Source organism: Saccopteryx leptura, chromosome 12, assembly GCF_036850995.1.
Source record: "Saccopteryx leptura isolate mSacLep1 chromosome 12, mSacLep1_pri_phased_curated, whole genome shotgun sequence".
Lineage (NCBI taxonomy): Eukaryota > Metazoa > Chordata > Mammalia > Chiroptera > Emballonuridae > Saccopteryx > Saccopteryx leptura.
This window is the reverse complement of record NC_089514.1, coordinates 330,695-344,865: the sequence shown is the minus strand read 5'-3', so window position 1 is coordinate 344,865 and position 14,171 is coordinate 330,695. Positions and strand designations below refer to the sequence as shown.

Below are 14,171 nucleotides of genomic sequence, written 5' to 3'. Positions count from 1 at the left end.
TAATGAACCAATAGTGATAATTACTAACAAAAGTCCCTACTTTATTTAGTATTCCCAGTTTTTCCCTTGTGCCCTTTTTCTATTCTAGGATCCCACTTAGGACACCCCCTGATATTCAGTCATCACATCTCCTGAGGCTCCTGTTGGTACAACAGTTTGTCAGACTTGGTGTGTTTTTTTTTTTTGTTTGTTTGTTTTTTTACAGAGACAGAGAGAGAGAGAGAGAGAGAGATAGGGACAGACAGACAGGAACGGAGAGATGAGAAGCATCAATCATTAGTTTTTCGTTGCGACACCTTAGTTGTTCATTGATTGCTTTCTCATATGTGCTTTGACCGTGGGGCTACAGCAGACCGAGTAACCCCTTGCTCGAGCCAGCGAACTTGGGTCCAAGCTGGTGAGCTTTTTTTGCTCAAACCAGATGTGCGCTCAAGCTGGCGACCTCGAGGTCTCGAACCTGGGTCCTCCGCATCCCAGTCTGATGCTGTATCCACTGCACCACCACCTGGTCAGGCTAGACTTGGTTTTTGATGACCTGACAATTTGGAGGACTAGTCAGGTGTTTTGTTTTTTTTTGTTTTTGTATTTTTCCGAAGTGAGAAGCAGGGAGGCAGTCAGACAGACTCCCACATGTGCCCGACTGGGATCCACCCAGCATGCTCACCAGCGGGTGGTGCTCTGCCTATCTCGGCTGTTGCTTTGCTGCAATGGGGGCCATTCTAGTGCCTGAGGTGGTAGCCATGGAGCCATCCTCAGTGCCTGGGCCAGTTTTGTGGTCAGGTGTTTGTAGAATGTTCTTCATATGGGGTTTATGTGGTGTTTCTCTCTGGATGAGACTGGGGTGATGGGTTTTGGGGAGGAAGGCTATAGAGATGGAGTGTCATTCTCAACACATCATGTCAAAGGCAAGTACTGTCACCATGACTAATTGCTGTGACGTTGACATTGGTCACCTAGCTGAGGTTGTGTCTGTGAGGCATCTTCTCCCTACAGATTCCCTTTCCCCCTTTTCTAATCTGTGTTCATTGGGAGGAAGTCCCTGTGCACACCCTACACTTAGGGATGGGGAACCATGTTCCAGCTCCTGGAGAACAGAGCTCAGCATTCTGAATACATTGTTTATACATGTATCAGTATGCACTCATGGCTAGTCATTTTGTACTTCGGGTTATAATACTACCTTAATTGTTTTATTAATTTGTTTGTCAAATTGCTCCAGCTTTGGCCTTTGGAAGCTCTGTCAGTTGGCTCCTGGGTCCCTTTGTCATATGCCCATCATGGTGATTTTTTTTGTCCCTTCTTGAGCAGTTGTTTAGTTTCTGGCACTATAAGAGGGTCCCCAAGACCTACAACCACAGGATTAGAAACCAGGATCTGGGTGCTTGATGTACACATTGCTACTAGGGCATCGTTGCTTCTGGGCCCTCTCAGCTGGGAGAGCAAAGAAATGTTTGTGTAAAAACACTTCCAAATGTAGCAACCCACGGGTATTGATCCATACAGTTCACTGTGATGCCTGTTCTAGCCCAACACAGGCATTATCCCAGGCTCCACCCTACTTCTTATCTGCAAACACTCACTCAATAGTCAGAAGCCTGGCTCCACCCGCCACTACCACCTACTTGATTGCTCATTTCCAAGTAGGCACTTAGGAATTTCAGGCAGCCTGTGTCCCCTGGGAAACAACTTAGAATGAAGTGTCTGTGTACAGTTTCCTTTCCCTTTAGTCTCCGGACTCCACTCATTTCCAAGGACACCTCCGTCAGCAGCGTCAGTGAGGCTGTTTTATACATTTTTCTTTTGAAGTGAGAGGAGGGGATATAGAGAGTCAGACTCCTTCATGCACCCTGGCCAGGATCCACCTGGCAACCACCATCTGAGGCCAATGCTTCAATCAACCAAACTATCCTCAGCCCCTGAGGCTGATGCTCCCGCCACTGGCTGCGAGAGGGGAAGAGAGAGACAAGGGGGAGAGGAAGAAGAGAAGCCGATGGTTGCTTCTCCTGTGTGCCCTGACTGGGGATCGAACCTGGGACGTCCGCATGCTGGGCTGACACTCTATCCACTGAGCCAACCAGCCAGGGCCAATGTTTCATACATTTATAATACAGTACAGGTGGATCGCTTTGTCACATTCTGCATTCCGTTCTGGGATCCCCAATCTCCTAAGTGATTTTTTAAAAACATGCATCCATTAAGTTTCTCTGTGTGCTGTAACTTCTCTATTTCTATCACTAGCCACGCCAGGTGTCATCCCTCACTAACACCCAGAATAGGTCCAGGGACCTGTGCTTCGTGCAGCCAACCTTTTCTCACACCTACCCCTGGCAACCACAGCCTGATTACGAGTTCTGCAGTCTGCCTTTTCCAGAATGCCATACTGCACGGCGCCTTTTCAGACTGGCTGTTCTTAGCAATAGGCCTTGAAGACCAATCCAAGTGGAAAGGATTAAGTAAAGAAAAAAGACTCACAGACACAGCAGCATGGTGACTACAAGAGGGAAGGAAGGGGGTGGGGAAGGTAGAAGAGGGTGGTGGTGGGGAATGGTGATGGAAGGAGACTTGACTCGGGTAGGTGAACACACAGCACAATGTCCAGGTGGCGTATTATATGTAGAACTGTACGACTAAAACCGATATAATCTTATTAACCAGTGTCAGCCCCATACACTCAAAACTAAATAAAGGAGATCAACCACTGTTGTTTTGTCGTTTGCGAGCTCATCTCTTCTGACAGGACAGAAGCCGTTTGTTGACGCACGCGGCTTGGCCTGCGCACGCCCTCCAGGGACAGCGTCCTCGGGCACGCGCGCACCTGTCCCCTCGGACCTGCCAGCGCAAAGAGGCGGGGGCGGCACTACGTGACAATCCGGGGTGGCGTGACGCCGCCGCCCCGCTCTTCCGCCCGTTTCCAACATGGCCACTAGGCGTCCTCAGCAGCGCATCCCCGGGCTCCCTGGCGTCTAGCGGCCACTTCGGGACCCCGGTTCGCTCCTCAGCGAGGACGCCGGCGGGGCGGTGGGGGCGGGCCGACGGCGAGGTCGCCCGAGCGCTGACCCGCACGGGACCGAGTGAGCGCGGACGAAAGTTTCGCGGGCCGCCGTGGGGGCCGGACCGTTACCGCGGCGCGCCGGAAGTGGCCGTGGGCCGGCGTCCGGGCCGCGCCGCTCCTGCCGTGAGCGAGCTCCCCTGCGGTCCGGTCGGCGACGCCATGGAGCCCGGGGCGGCCGAGCTGTACGACCAGGCCCTGCTGGGCATCCTGCAGCACGTGGGCAACGTCCAGGACTTCCTGCGCGTGCTCTTCGGCTTCCTCTACCGCAAGACCGACTTCTACCGCCTGCTGCGCCACCCGTCTGACCGCATGGGCTTCCCTCCCGGGGCCGCGCAGGCGCTGGTGCTGCAGGTGACGCGCGCCGGGCGGTCGGGCGGGCGGCGGAGCCTCGTCCCCCGGAGCTCCCCTTTCCCCAGATGCCCCTTCCCGGAGCCCCAGACTCGCGCGATCTCGGCCCCCGTCCCTCCCAGCGATGTTGGCCTCAGTTTCCCCCTCTGGCGCTTCCCGGGACCCGCGTCCTGGGGCCGGGGCTGCGAGCGAGTAAGCAGAGACGCCGGTCGCAGATCAGGTTGCGCCCTGCGGGAGCAGGACTGGCTCTCGGCGGTCTTGGTGTCACCGGATGCTCCCGGTGTCAGAAGCGGCGCGGCGCCTGCAGCGCAGGCCGGGTGGAGGCCTGGTAGAAGCGCGGGGTCTGCGCGCCCGGAGCCGCTGGTCACCGGTGGCTGCGGTCTCCCTACTTGACAAGTGACTTTCTGGGTACGAGTCAGGACGTTTGAGCATCTGTCTGTCTGTATATCCCGGGTTAAACTTATTACATGTTTGAGGTCTTGGTAACATCCACTCGCCGAAGTTGACTGTATACCTTGGAATGTAGCAGGTGTTTACACTCAGCCGCCACAGGCATTGGACACGCACTGGGATGTGAAGATTTCGTTTAGGTCGTGGCCTCCATGTGACACTAGTTACGGTTGAGAAGATAAAACACATCAGAACCGAGGACTGTGGCACGCCAGTTTTGTGACCAGTCCATTGGAAAGAAGGGAGCAAGTTTGGAAATGAGAGGTTTTGTAGGGAGGTGGGGCTTGGGCGGGGTTGGAAGCAGGTACTCAGCTAAGCACCGAGCCTGCTTGCAGGAACCTGAGAGGCTGGAAATGCAGGCAGTCCCTCCCACTTTCTCAAGCACCCTACAGTTTGTGATTGCAGTAAGAGACAAGGGCTTACAGTGTCTGAATAACTACCAGAGGTGACAGGGTCTAATGAGACGTGGAGCTGGGTTTCGCTGTTTCAGAACCTATGGCTGTTCCTCATCCTTTCAGTGGCTGAGTGCGGTCTCAGTCAGGGTTTCTAACAGGGCTGTAGCGCTGTTTAATACTTGCGTGGACACCCCTGTGAAATAGATAGGGTTGAGTTTTCTGTGACAGGTGAGGGTGTCAATTTGGCAACGTTGTTTCTGTGATGTCAGTTCTTTCTGTTCCATTATTTATCCATTTCATAGTAGGGTGGGAATACTTATTTAGGGTGATGGTAGCTTGCAAAAAAGAGGAGAAAGGAGCAGCGACTGAGCACCTGGTATGTACTGGTTATTGTGGGAGGATGCCATCTTGCTTAATTCTAACACGGTCTGAAAGGTTGGTCTTTGCCCTTTCATATTATAGATGAACTGACAGGTAATTCATTTATATGGTGTCAGTACATAAAACACCTACTATGTTCCAGGCAGCTTTCTTGGTTAAGACTTCGTGACCCATTTAATGAAGTGGGAAGAGAGCAGGGCAGAGGGAGGGGGTGGTTGAATCAGGTGACCTGAGGTCTCAAGCTTGGGCGACTGGAATAACGATGTCCTGTCACTTGAGTTTAGGAGAAAAGGCCTAGTTTTAGATGGACTGGATGGGACTGGGGGGGGGGGGTGTTGAGGGAGAGCAGAGCTGAGGTGGAGGGCAGCCCTTGGGGGATGGTCAGGGAAGGGACGGCGGAAGCAGAGGCTGCAGAGTGGGAGCAGTGGGAAGTAGGCAGGGCAGTGAGACTGACTACAACCAAGGGGCAGTTTCCAGCAGATGGTTAAGAAAGGGTGGTGTTTTCTGGAAGCATTGCCCAGGAACCTTCACAGATCAGATGCGCCCTAGGAATATTGTTTGGGAAGATCAGGGTGAATTCTGGGAGCTGTCCTTGAACTACTGAGGCATTTGGAGGGACACTTGTAAGATAGTTCAGTATTGGCTAGGAGTTTTTTTGTGGATGGGATGTCAACTTACTGAGTTGGGACCCTGGCCGGTTGGCTCAGGGGTAGAGTGTTGGCCCAGTATGTGGATGTCCCGGGTTCGATTCTTGGCCAGGGCACACAGGTGAGGCACCCATCTGCTTCTCCGCCCTTCCCCCTCTCCTTTCTCTCTGTCTCTCTCTTCCTCTCCTGCAGCCAAGGCTCCATTGGAGCAAAGTTGGCCCCAGCACTGAGGATGGCTCCATGGCCTCCGCCTCAGGCGCTAGAATGGCTCTGGTTGCAACAGAGCAACATCCCAGACGGGCAGAGCATCGCCTCCTGGTGGGCATGCCGGGTGGATCCTCGACTGGCACATGGGAATCTGTCTGTCTGCACTGCCCCCCCTTTTCATTTCAGGGGGGGGAGAAGATACTGAGTTGGCACTGATTTCCAGTTAAAACAAATTAAGACATGGGATGTGATGTACAGCACAGGGAGTATAATCACTGATAGTGTGATAACTTTATGAGGTGACAGGTTATCGCAGTGGTCCTGGTGATTGCTTTGTGAGGTTATACAGAGGTTGAGTGTGTTGTACACCTGAAATTAATGTGTTTTTTTTATTTGTTTTTTTGTTTGTTTGTTTGTTTTACAGAGACAGAGAGTCAGAGAGAGGGATAGATAGGGACAGACAGACAGGAATGGAGAGAGATAAGTATCAACTCGTACTTGTGGCACTTTAGTTGTTCATTGATTGCTTTCTCATATGTACCTTGACCGTGGGGCTACAGCAGACTGAGTAACCCCCTGCTTGAGCCAGCGACCTTGGGTCCAAGCTGGTGAACTTTGCTCAAACCAGATGAGCCCGCACTCAAGCTGGCGACCTCGGGGTCTCGAACCTGGGTCCTCCGCATCCCAGTCCAACGCTCTATCCACTGCACCACTGCCTGGTCAGGTGAAATTAATGTCTTTAACTACACTTTATAACAAACAAAAGGTGCTGAGTCAGATTGAGTGACTCAGTGCTGGACAGTGTCACCTCTCAGTGGCATTAGGTGGCTTCCTGACCGACCCCACCCTGCTTGTCTGCCCCTGACTCGATGGTAGAAGGCGACTTCCAATGCGTACTGCAGCGAGGTGGGGTGCTTGGGGGTCTCTTCAGAACACAGACTAAGAAGGTTTGGATAGGAGGATTGGAACTTGGAAGCTTTTTCTGACATTCGGGGGCTGGTGCAAAACTTCTTTTTTTTTTTTTTTTTTGTTTTTTACAGAGGCAGAGATAGACAGGGACAGACAGACAGGAACGGAGAGAGATGAGAAGCATCAATCATCAGTTTCTCGTTGCGCGTTGCGACTTCTTAGTTGTTCATTGATTGCTTTCTCACATGTGCCTTGACCGTGGGCCTTCAGCAGACCGAGTAACCCCCTGCTGGAGCCAGCGACCTTGGGTCCAAGCTGGTGAGCTCTTTGCTCAAGCCAGATGAGCCCGCGCTCAAGCTGGCGACCTCGGGGTCTCGAACCTGGGTCCTTCCGCATCCCAGTCTGATGCTCTATCCACTGCGCCACCACCTGGTCAGGCTGGTGCAAAACTTCTTAAGCTTTCCTCCTAATTCTGAAGATCTGTACCACCTGATGCACAGTTTGAAGGACCCTCACTGGGAAAGACACATTCCACTCCATGATATTTTTTGTGGGTTTTGAGAAAAATATGTTTAGCATGACATTCCATTCATTTCAGTTGACACTCTGTGTTTGTCCTGGAGTCTTTGAGGAGTCTGTGTAGAAGCCCACCCAGGAGAGTCAGGGGAGCCGCACTGTCTGTCCCTTGCGGAGTCCTGGGAATCTGGGTGAGTCACCCCTCTGTCAGTGAGAAGGTTGGTTGGAGACCACAGATGCCCTTCCAGCCCCACAGTCCTGCATTCTAGAATGAATGAGAGGCTGTGGGTGGTGGGAGGTCCCAGATGTTAGGACCCCTGTGGTTGCTGTTTTGGGGGCATTAAGATGAAGCTGTGAGGTGTCAGGAGGATGAGCGGCTCTGGGGGCCAAGGGTTCAGGTCACCAGTGTGGGTGTCAGAGAGCGTGAGTCAGGGGACAGGTTCTCTGAAGTAGAAATGGTCTGGCGCCTGCAGGTATTAGGACTCTTGTTTTCCTTGGCCCACATCTCTCAGTGCTCGGTGCTGCCTGGACAGTAACTTTTAATTTTTTTGTGTGTGTGTGTGAGAGAGAGAGAGACAGACACAGGAAGGGAGAGAGATGAGAAGCATTGACTCATTTGCGGCACTTTAGTTGTTCATTGATTGCTTTCTTATACATGCCTTAACCGGGGAGCTCCAGCCTAGCCAGAGACCCTTGGGCTTGAGCCAGTGACCATAGGGTCCTGTTGATGGTCCCACACTCAAGCTGGTAAGCCTGTGCTCAACCCGATGAGCCCGCACTCAAGCTGGCTACTTTGGGGTTTTGAACGTGAGTCCTCAGCGTCCCAGGTTGATGCTCTATCCACTGCACCACCAGTGGTCAGGGGTAATTTTTACTTTCTTCACTAGTGGAACCCTGGACAAGTTCTCACCCCCTGGACCTCCTCTTCCTCCTCTTGGACATGTCGGTGCTGCCTGCCTCAGCATTTCCGGGTCTTCAGAGAATGTTTTTAACAATATTTGGCATAGTTTAGTGTGGTATTACCTTCTTTGGTTTTGTCTTTCTGCTCAGTGAACGTTCATGATTATAAAATACCTGACTGCGTTATAGTCCTTTGGAGAATGACTCCTGCCCACTTATGAACAGTGTTACTTTGTATTTTATCACAACTACTTTTTAGAGCAGTTTTAGCTTCACACCAAAGTTGAGGGGAAGATGCAGAGATTTCCCACATGCCCATGCTCCCCCATCTTCTTCGCCCTTGCCAGAGTTGTAGCGTGGGCTGCAGATGATGAGCCTGCGTGTACGTGTCATTGTCACCCAGAGCCCACAGTTTACGTGAGGGTCACTTGGGGTGTTGTTCGTCCCAGCCTTCCTGCCTCCAGCAACTGCAGGAGCTGTTCTTGGTGACCTGTTCTTTGGAAATATGCTTCTTGAGGAAGATGTGCCTTTTGTTGAAGGTCTGATTCAGGTCTCCTCCTTCCAAGTAACATAAATGTCTTCATATTTCTGTCCTCTGAAATGAAATGCCTGTTTGCACCCTCACTCTGATGGCATGGCAGGTATGCACACAGCCTGTCCTGGCCACACTGTTGGGGGGAGTCCCAGCACTTTCATGGGTGACAGTGTTCCAGAAAAGACAGGGCTGGCTCACCCCACCTGTTGAGTTCTGGGGGGGGGGGCTGTCAGTGGATTTTGTGTTCTTGCACATTGCAGGCAAGGCTGGGAATTTGTTGAATTGAATTCCCAAACTTTCCCGAGTCTGCGCAGTAGCCTGCCGTGGTTCTGAGGAGAGGAGGTCAGCCCGGTTCCACCTTCCCTCTGCAGCCGGAGTTGTTGGGGCCTTAGCCTTGTGCAGTCACTGGACAGTGTCCTCGGCGTTGCCAGCAGACGGGGTGTCGGGATGAGGGCAGGCGGGACCATGGGCTGCACCTGCTGAGGCTGGAAGCGGCTGTGCGAGGCTCGCGCCCGGGGGGGGCACGCCTGTTGGCTCTGAAACCCCCCCATTGGGTGCTCTCGCAGCAGCGCAGCGGGGCTTTGGGAACGGCTTTTCTCTCTCGCTGGGTGCTGCTGCATTTCTGCCGCTCACTGCAGGGTCGCTGTTTGATTGTAGGTGTTCCAGACCTTTGACCGCATGGCCCGCCAGGATGACGAGAAGAGGAGGAAGGAGCTGGAGGAGAAGATGAGGAGGAAGGAGGAGGAAGCTGCAGCTGCGGTGGCGGCCGAGCAGGAGCCCGTGCCCACTCCAGTGCAGGAGGCGGAGGTCAACTCCACCACGGACTTGGCCTCGGGCGGGCCTGCAGAGCCTCCAGGCCAGCTGGGCGCCATGCAGGAGGTGGCCTCAGGCCCCCGGGGGGATGCCGAGCCTCCAGGCACTGACGCGGCTGCTGCCCAGGCCCAGAGGGCGCCCTCGGCTCTTCCCAAGTAAGACCTTCTTCCTTCTCGCTGGACACCGGTGGGTGGGTTTGTGTGGAAGTGGCTCTTGCTGGGTGACAGCGACCGGCCTCAGTGTTTATTTAGCTCCCGTGTGTGAGGCTGCGTGACAGCACTCAGGGCAGGGGCTTCAGTCTTCTTCCTCTCTGTCCCTGATGAGGTCGGGCAGAGTGTGTCGCCGCACAGCCCGTGGAGACCTGGTGTCCATGGGGCCGCTGTCTCCTGATAGCACTCCTCCCTCTGGACACTGCAGCGCCGTCCGTACTGGGAGCCCAGGGCCCAGAGTCCCCTTGGAGATGGCCCCTGGTGACTGATTTGCCTTGGGCCCGCAGTGTCCCCTTCCTGTGTCTCCTTAGTGGAGGAGAGGTGACAGCAGCCCCTCCCTCACAGGCTGTGCGCATCAGTGAGCTGGGGTGGGGACGAGTGGCAGTGAGGGGCCCCGTGCCGTCCTCCTCAGCTGCTCTGCATGGTTGAGCCCTGGTCCATGAACGAGTTGTGTGTCCTCCTCAGCTGCTCCGCATGGTTGAGCCCTGGTCCGTGAACGAGTTGCGTGCCCTCCTGACCCTGGTGGGTGACAGGAGCTGACACTCGCTTGTGTCTGATGTGGCAGCATGGGACACATGGCCTGCTGCCTGGTGCTCCGTGTTCAGGAAAAGCTCTCTCCCCCCTTGGACAGGAGTGTCCCTGCCGTGTCCTGCTGAGTGGAGCCCCCTCATCCCTCTCCGCCTCAGCGGAGTTACTGTCCCTTTTGTTCCTCCTGCTGCTTGCACTCCCTCTGCTCTGTCTGGGGCGCCTCTGAGTTGGTTCCTGGTTAGGAAGCACAGTGAACGACTCAGGGACATTACAGTGGGGAAGCCCACGTGCAGGAGGGAGGGCAGCACTGCCCGGTCATGAAGGTGAAGCAGCCATTGTCCAGCGGGCAAGTCTGGGATGCAGGCAGGGCTGGTCATGCATATAGGGCTCCAGTAGAGAACGGGGCGCGACAGGGCCTGCGGTCTGCAGGGGGCTGGGGCAGGGCAGGGGCCCAGGGTTTGGGCTGCAGGAGGAGCCCCCCACATCTGTCCCAGACCTGCACCCTTGGCCCTCACTGCCGAGGTGGCTCCATGGGCACTGCAGGGGGTTGCTTTCCTAAAGGGTGTCATCCCGGTGTCCTCGTCTCTCTGGGCCGTTTGAGGGGTGAGCAAGTGGGGCTGTCCCTGCGCAGGACCCGCCCCCCACCCCGTGCTCTGACGGTTCCCTTCAGCACTTGTTCCTGCAGCTTGCTTGCTTCCCTGTGTTTATGCTGCTGGGGACGTTGGAGCTCTGAGTCCCAGGCCACCCCCATCTTTCTCTTCTCTGTGGCCCTGTCTCCAGATTTACTCCTTCCTGCTGCGGCGTCGGATCCCCATTGAGCTCAGCAGCCCCATGTTTACCGCGGGGGTGGGTTTTCTGCACGCGCCCTTGGATTCATTCCTTCTTAGGGCTTCCTGCCCTCATGGTTTCTCTCAGTTGTTCGGTGTGTTCATAGGAGCTGATTAAAGCCTCCATCGTTGCTGCCGTCTCTTGGTTTGTTTCAGTTGGTTGAACTGTCTCCTGATTTTAAGTCACATTTTCCTGCTTCTTCATACAGCCGGTAACTTTGTATTGGACGCTGGGCGCCATGAACATCCTATGGTGATCACACCCCGTGTGGGCTGTCAGCAGAGGAGATGGGCTGCTCTGGGCCAGGGCACCCTCTCCGCGTGTGGTCAGCCGCCTGAGGCCCAGCTCCTTCCTCTGCTGGAAGGACTACATGGGTCCTTCCTTTGTTGGCCCGGCTTTTTCAGGTGCCCACTGCACGGGCCCCTGAATAGGGTCACATGGACATACCAGAATGCCACCAAATGGCACCCAGGTGCCTGCCCAGTCGGCCTGTGGTGAGGATGGACTGAGGCTGGAGCGTGAGAACGGCGGAACACAGTTCCTACACTCAGCGTTCTAGTGGGTTCCTGGTGCTGTTGTCACCGTGACTGTCACCACTGAGACGGGAACAGGCCGTCCGCTTCCTTTCTAATTATGCCCACTGTGGGGTGCTTGGGGAGTGAGGATGAATATTAAAGAGAACACCCACCCCTCCCTGCTGGTCCCTGGGACATTTTCTACAGGTTTTCCCATGAATGTCAATGCGTGTGTGTGTGTGTTTTGTGACTGTGTACACACACACAAGTACCATAGTCCCCTCATCTGCTACTTCAGGCATCCACGGGGGTCTTGGAACATGTCTCCCCAGATAAGGGGGTGACTGTATGTTTATAAAGCCGCATTGCATGTGGCTTCTGTTTTGCTGACCACTTTGTCCTGAGCATTCCCCGTACCCCGTGCTGATTTTGAGTTCACATTGTACACTGTCGAGTGCTGTGAGCCTGAGGTTCTTGTGCTGCACGGGGGTGTGTATGGGCATCCTGGACCCGGGACAATGAGCTCAGCCCGTGGACCTGCCTGTGGACAAAGAGTGATACAGGTCTGTGTAATCTACAAATAAGGCTCAGTTACAGATCACTTGTAGTTGATCCTCTATTTCTCTTTTATGTCCTCAAAATGTATTTGTTAAAAAAAAGTCCAGTATTGATCCATTGGGTTTCTGTGATATGCGTTTGGCTGACTTGCGGATGAGCTGGCTGGCAAATTGGGGGAAATGTTTTTGAAAGTTACAAGTGTGTGATGGAAGCAAGTTCTCCCTAAAGGTAACGGGGGCCCATGTTTTCTTTTGTAGAGCTTCTGTGTTTTATATAAGTTTTTATGTTTGTATATTTTTTTCTGTTATGTATCACGGACTGTATTTATGGGCTCTGTTGTGTCATGCTGGGACTAGCAGCTGGCGGGGGCCTGTCTGTCTGCCTGTGGCTGGGCATGGTTGTCACTGTCCCCCTAGCACTCTACCCCCCCCCCCCCCGTCACATTAGGAACCGGCCCAGCAGTCACTTCACTGGGGCTGTAAAATGCTGACTCCTGGGCCACCGCTGAGAGGTTGACCTAACCATGGGGGTTTCAGGAGCTCCTTTCCAGGTGACTCTGACTGGAGCCAGGACCTTTGGACGACCTCAGAGCCTCCAGCCTGTGGCTCTCGCGTCATCTCCAGCCCCACGGGGAGTTGAGTAGGTTGTTCCCAGTCTGGTGCCGTCACTGCAATGCTCTGTGAGTGTGCTACACGAGCTTCTTGGAGCACACGTGCGAGTGTCTGCTGGATGAATTCCCAGGCAGGGGTTCCTGGGTCACAGGGCCTGGCGGTCACGCTGGTGGGCAACAGCCAGGCAGTGACGGTGGGTGCCTGACCCACCCAGGTGCTGCCAGCCTGCAGCCCCTGCCCACTCCCGGCTGCTGTTAACCTTGACCTTTATTCGAAACGCCACTCGGTGTGTGTGTGTTGGATTCTGATCGGCTGTGCAGATGTTTCTGTATTTTTTTCTTTTCATTCTGTCTGTTCACGTTTGTCTCTTTGTTGGCCATCTTTACTGAAATGCGTTTAACCTTGAGGACTGGGCCTGTGTATACCCTCCCCCAAGCTTATCTTGAAAATTAATTTTTCTTTATGAAAATTCTGTTGAAATTCGTTTCATTGGGAATACATTATAGTCGTGTTTTGAATTAGAATTGACGTCTTTAGGGTCAACAATATTTAGAAATAAACTATATGCATTTTAAACTTGCAGAATCTTAATTCTAGCAGCGTGGTCCTGCGGCCATGGGTCAGCTTTGGCTGTGGGGTGTGAAAAGCCGGCACTGTGGTGGAACCCAGAAGGCAGTGGTGCCCAGAGTTCTCAATGTTTGTTTATTTTGTGGTCTGTAAAAAAAACTTTGCAAAAATCATACAAAGAATTCCCATCCACACCACTCCCAGCGTCCCCAGGTGTTAGGTCTTCTGTAACCAGAGGCTGCTGTGAGCCCATCTGAGGACTTTGTTCCAATAGTGTCCTTTCTTCTGGGCCAGGTGTGACCGTTCTCACTGCCTTAGGGCCAGGTATCCTCAGTCTGGTCTTGCATGGTCTTGACACAGAACAGACTTTTTTCTTGGCAGACACTCACTCCTGTGGTTTTGTGTGATGTTTCCTGACTGAAGAGTTACTGTTTCTCCTTTGTAACTACTGAGTATCTAGTGGGAGATACTTTGAAACTCTGTAAACATTGTTTCTCTTCCTGCTCAGGACCTGGGTTATGCTTGCCTTTCCCACCTCGGGCTCCCTGGCTCCCTGGTCTCCTCACTGCGCTGCCTCCTGCAGACTGGGCCTCTGTGCCCCTAGCTCATGTTCACAGTACCTGCTCTGGTTCCTCCTTTACAAAGCACCCCCTCCCCCCACCACGGGGCACATGGGTGCTGACAGCTACTAGTTCACATCTTCCTCCTTGGCTTGGGCACAGGCATTGCTCCAGCTGTCTGGAAACGGCCATGGCGTTAACCAGTTGGCTTCATGGCTGGGACAGAAATGGCCCCAGGCTGGCCCATCAGCCCTGGGGCTTCCACCACCTTCTTTACCTGGGCCCAGAATGGACCCCCCAAGCTTCCTTCTTTCCTACTTTTCTCGTTTCTACTTTTATTAATGATTTCTCTCCTTAGATGTGCACCTTTCTATTTGTCAAACCTGATCACAAAGCAGGACTCGGACTTCACTTATCAGGGATGTTTTGGTATCTGATGTCAGCATCAGAAATACAGACCTGGTGGGTCCCTGCCTGGCCCTGTGCACATAACAGTACAGGAAATCACCGCCAGACCTGTTGGTAAGACAGCAGAGTGTCACCTTGTGAGGGACAGCGTCACTCCAAAGCTGCCAACCTCTTAGAGGGGCTGAAAGGCCAGAACTTGTGAATTGGAAGTTTGATGTAAGGTGGGTGTTTCCG

The 14,171-nt window shown here is 53.6% G+C and overlaps 1 protein-coding gene across 2 annotated transcripts in view; it reads left to right on the top strand.

Moving 5' to 3' along the window:
• Positions 1-2,922: 2,922 nt before the first annotated feature.
• NUDCD3 (NudC domain containing 3) overlaps positions 2,923-14,171 on the top strand; it is a 32,518-nt gene continuing 21,269 nt past the window's right edge. Inside the window, exons 1-2 of one of the 2 annotated variants that reach the window (XM_066354276.1) lie at positions 2,923-3,403; positions 8,998-9,308. In XM_066354276.1, the coding sequence (XP_066210373.1) occupies positions 3,212-3,403; positions 8,998-9,308 (503 nt within the window). In that variant the 5' untranslated portion in view covers positions 2,923-3,211. The remainder of the gene's footprint in view (positions 3,404-8,997; positions 9,309-14,171) is intronic. The other variant, XM_066354275.1, reaches the window with a different exon arrangement.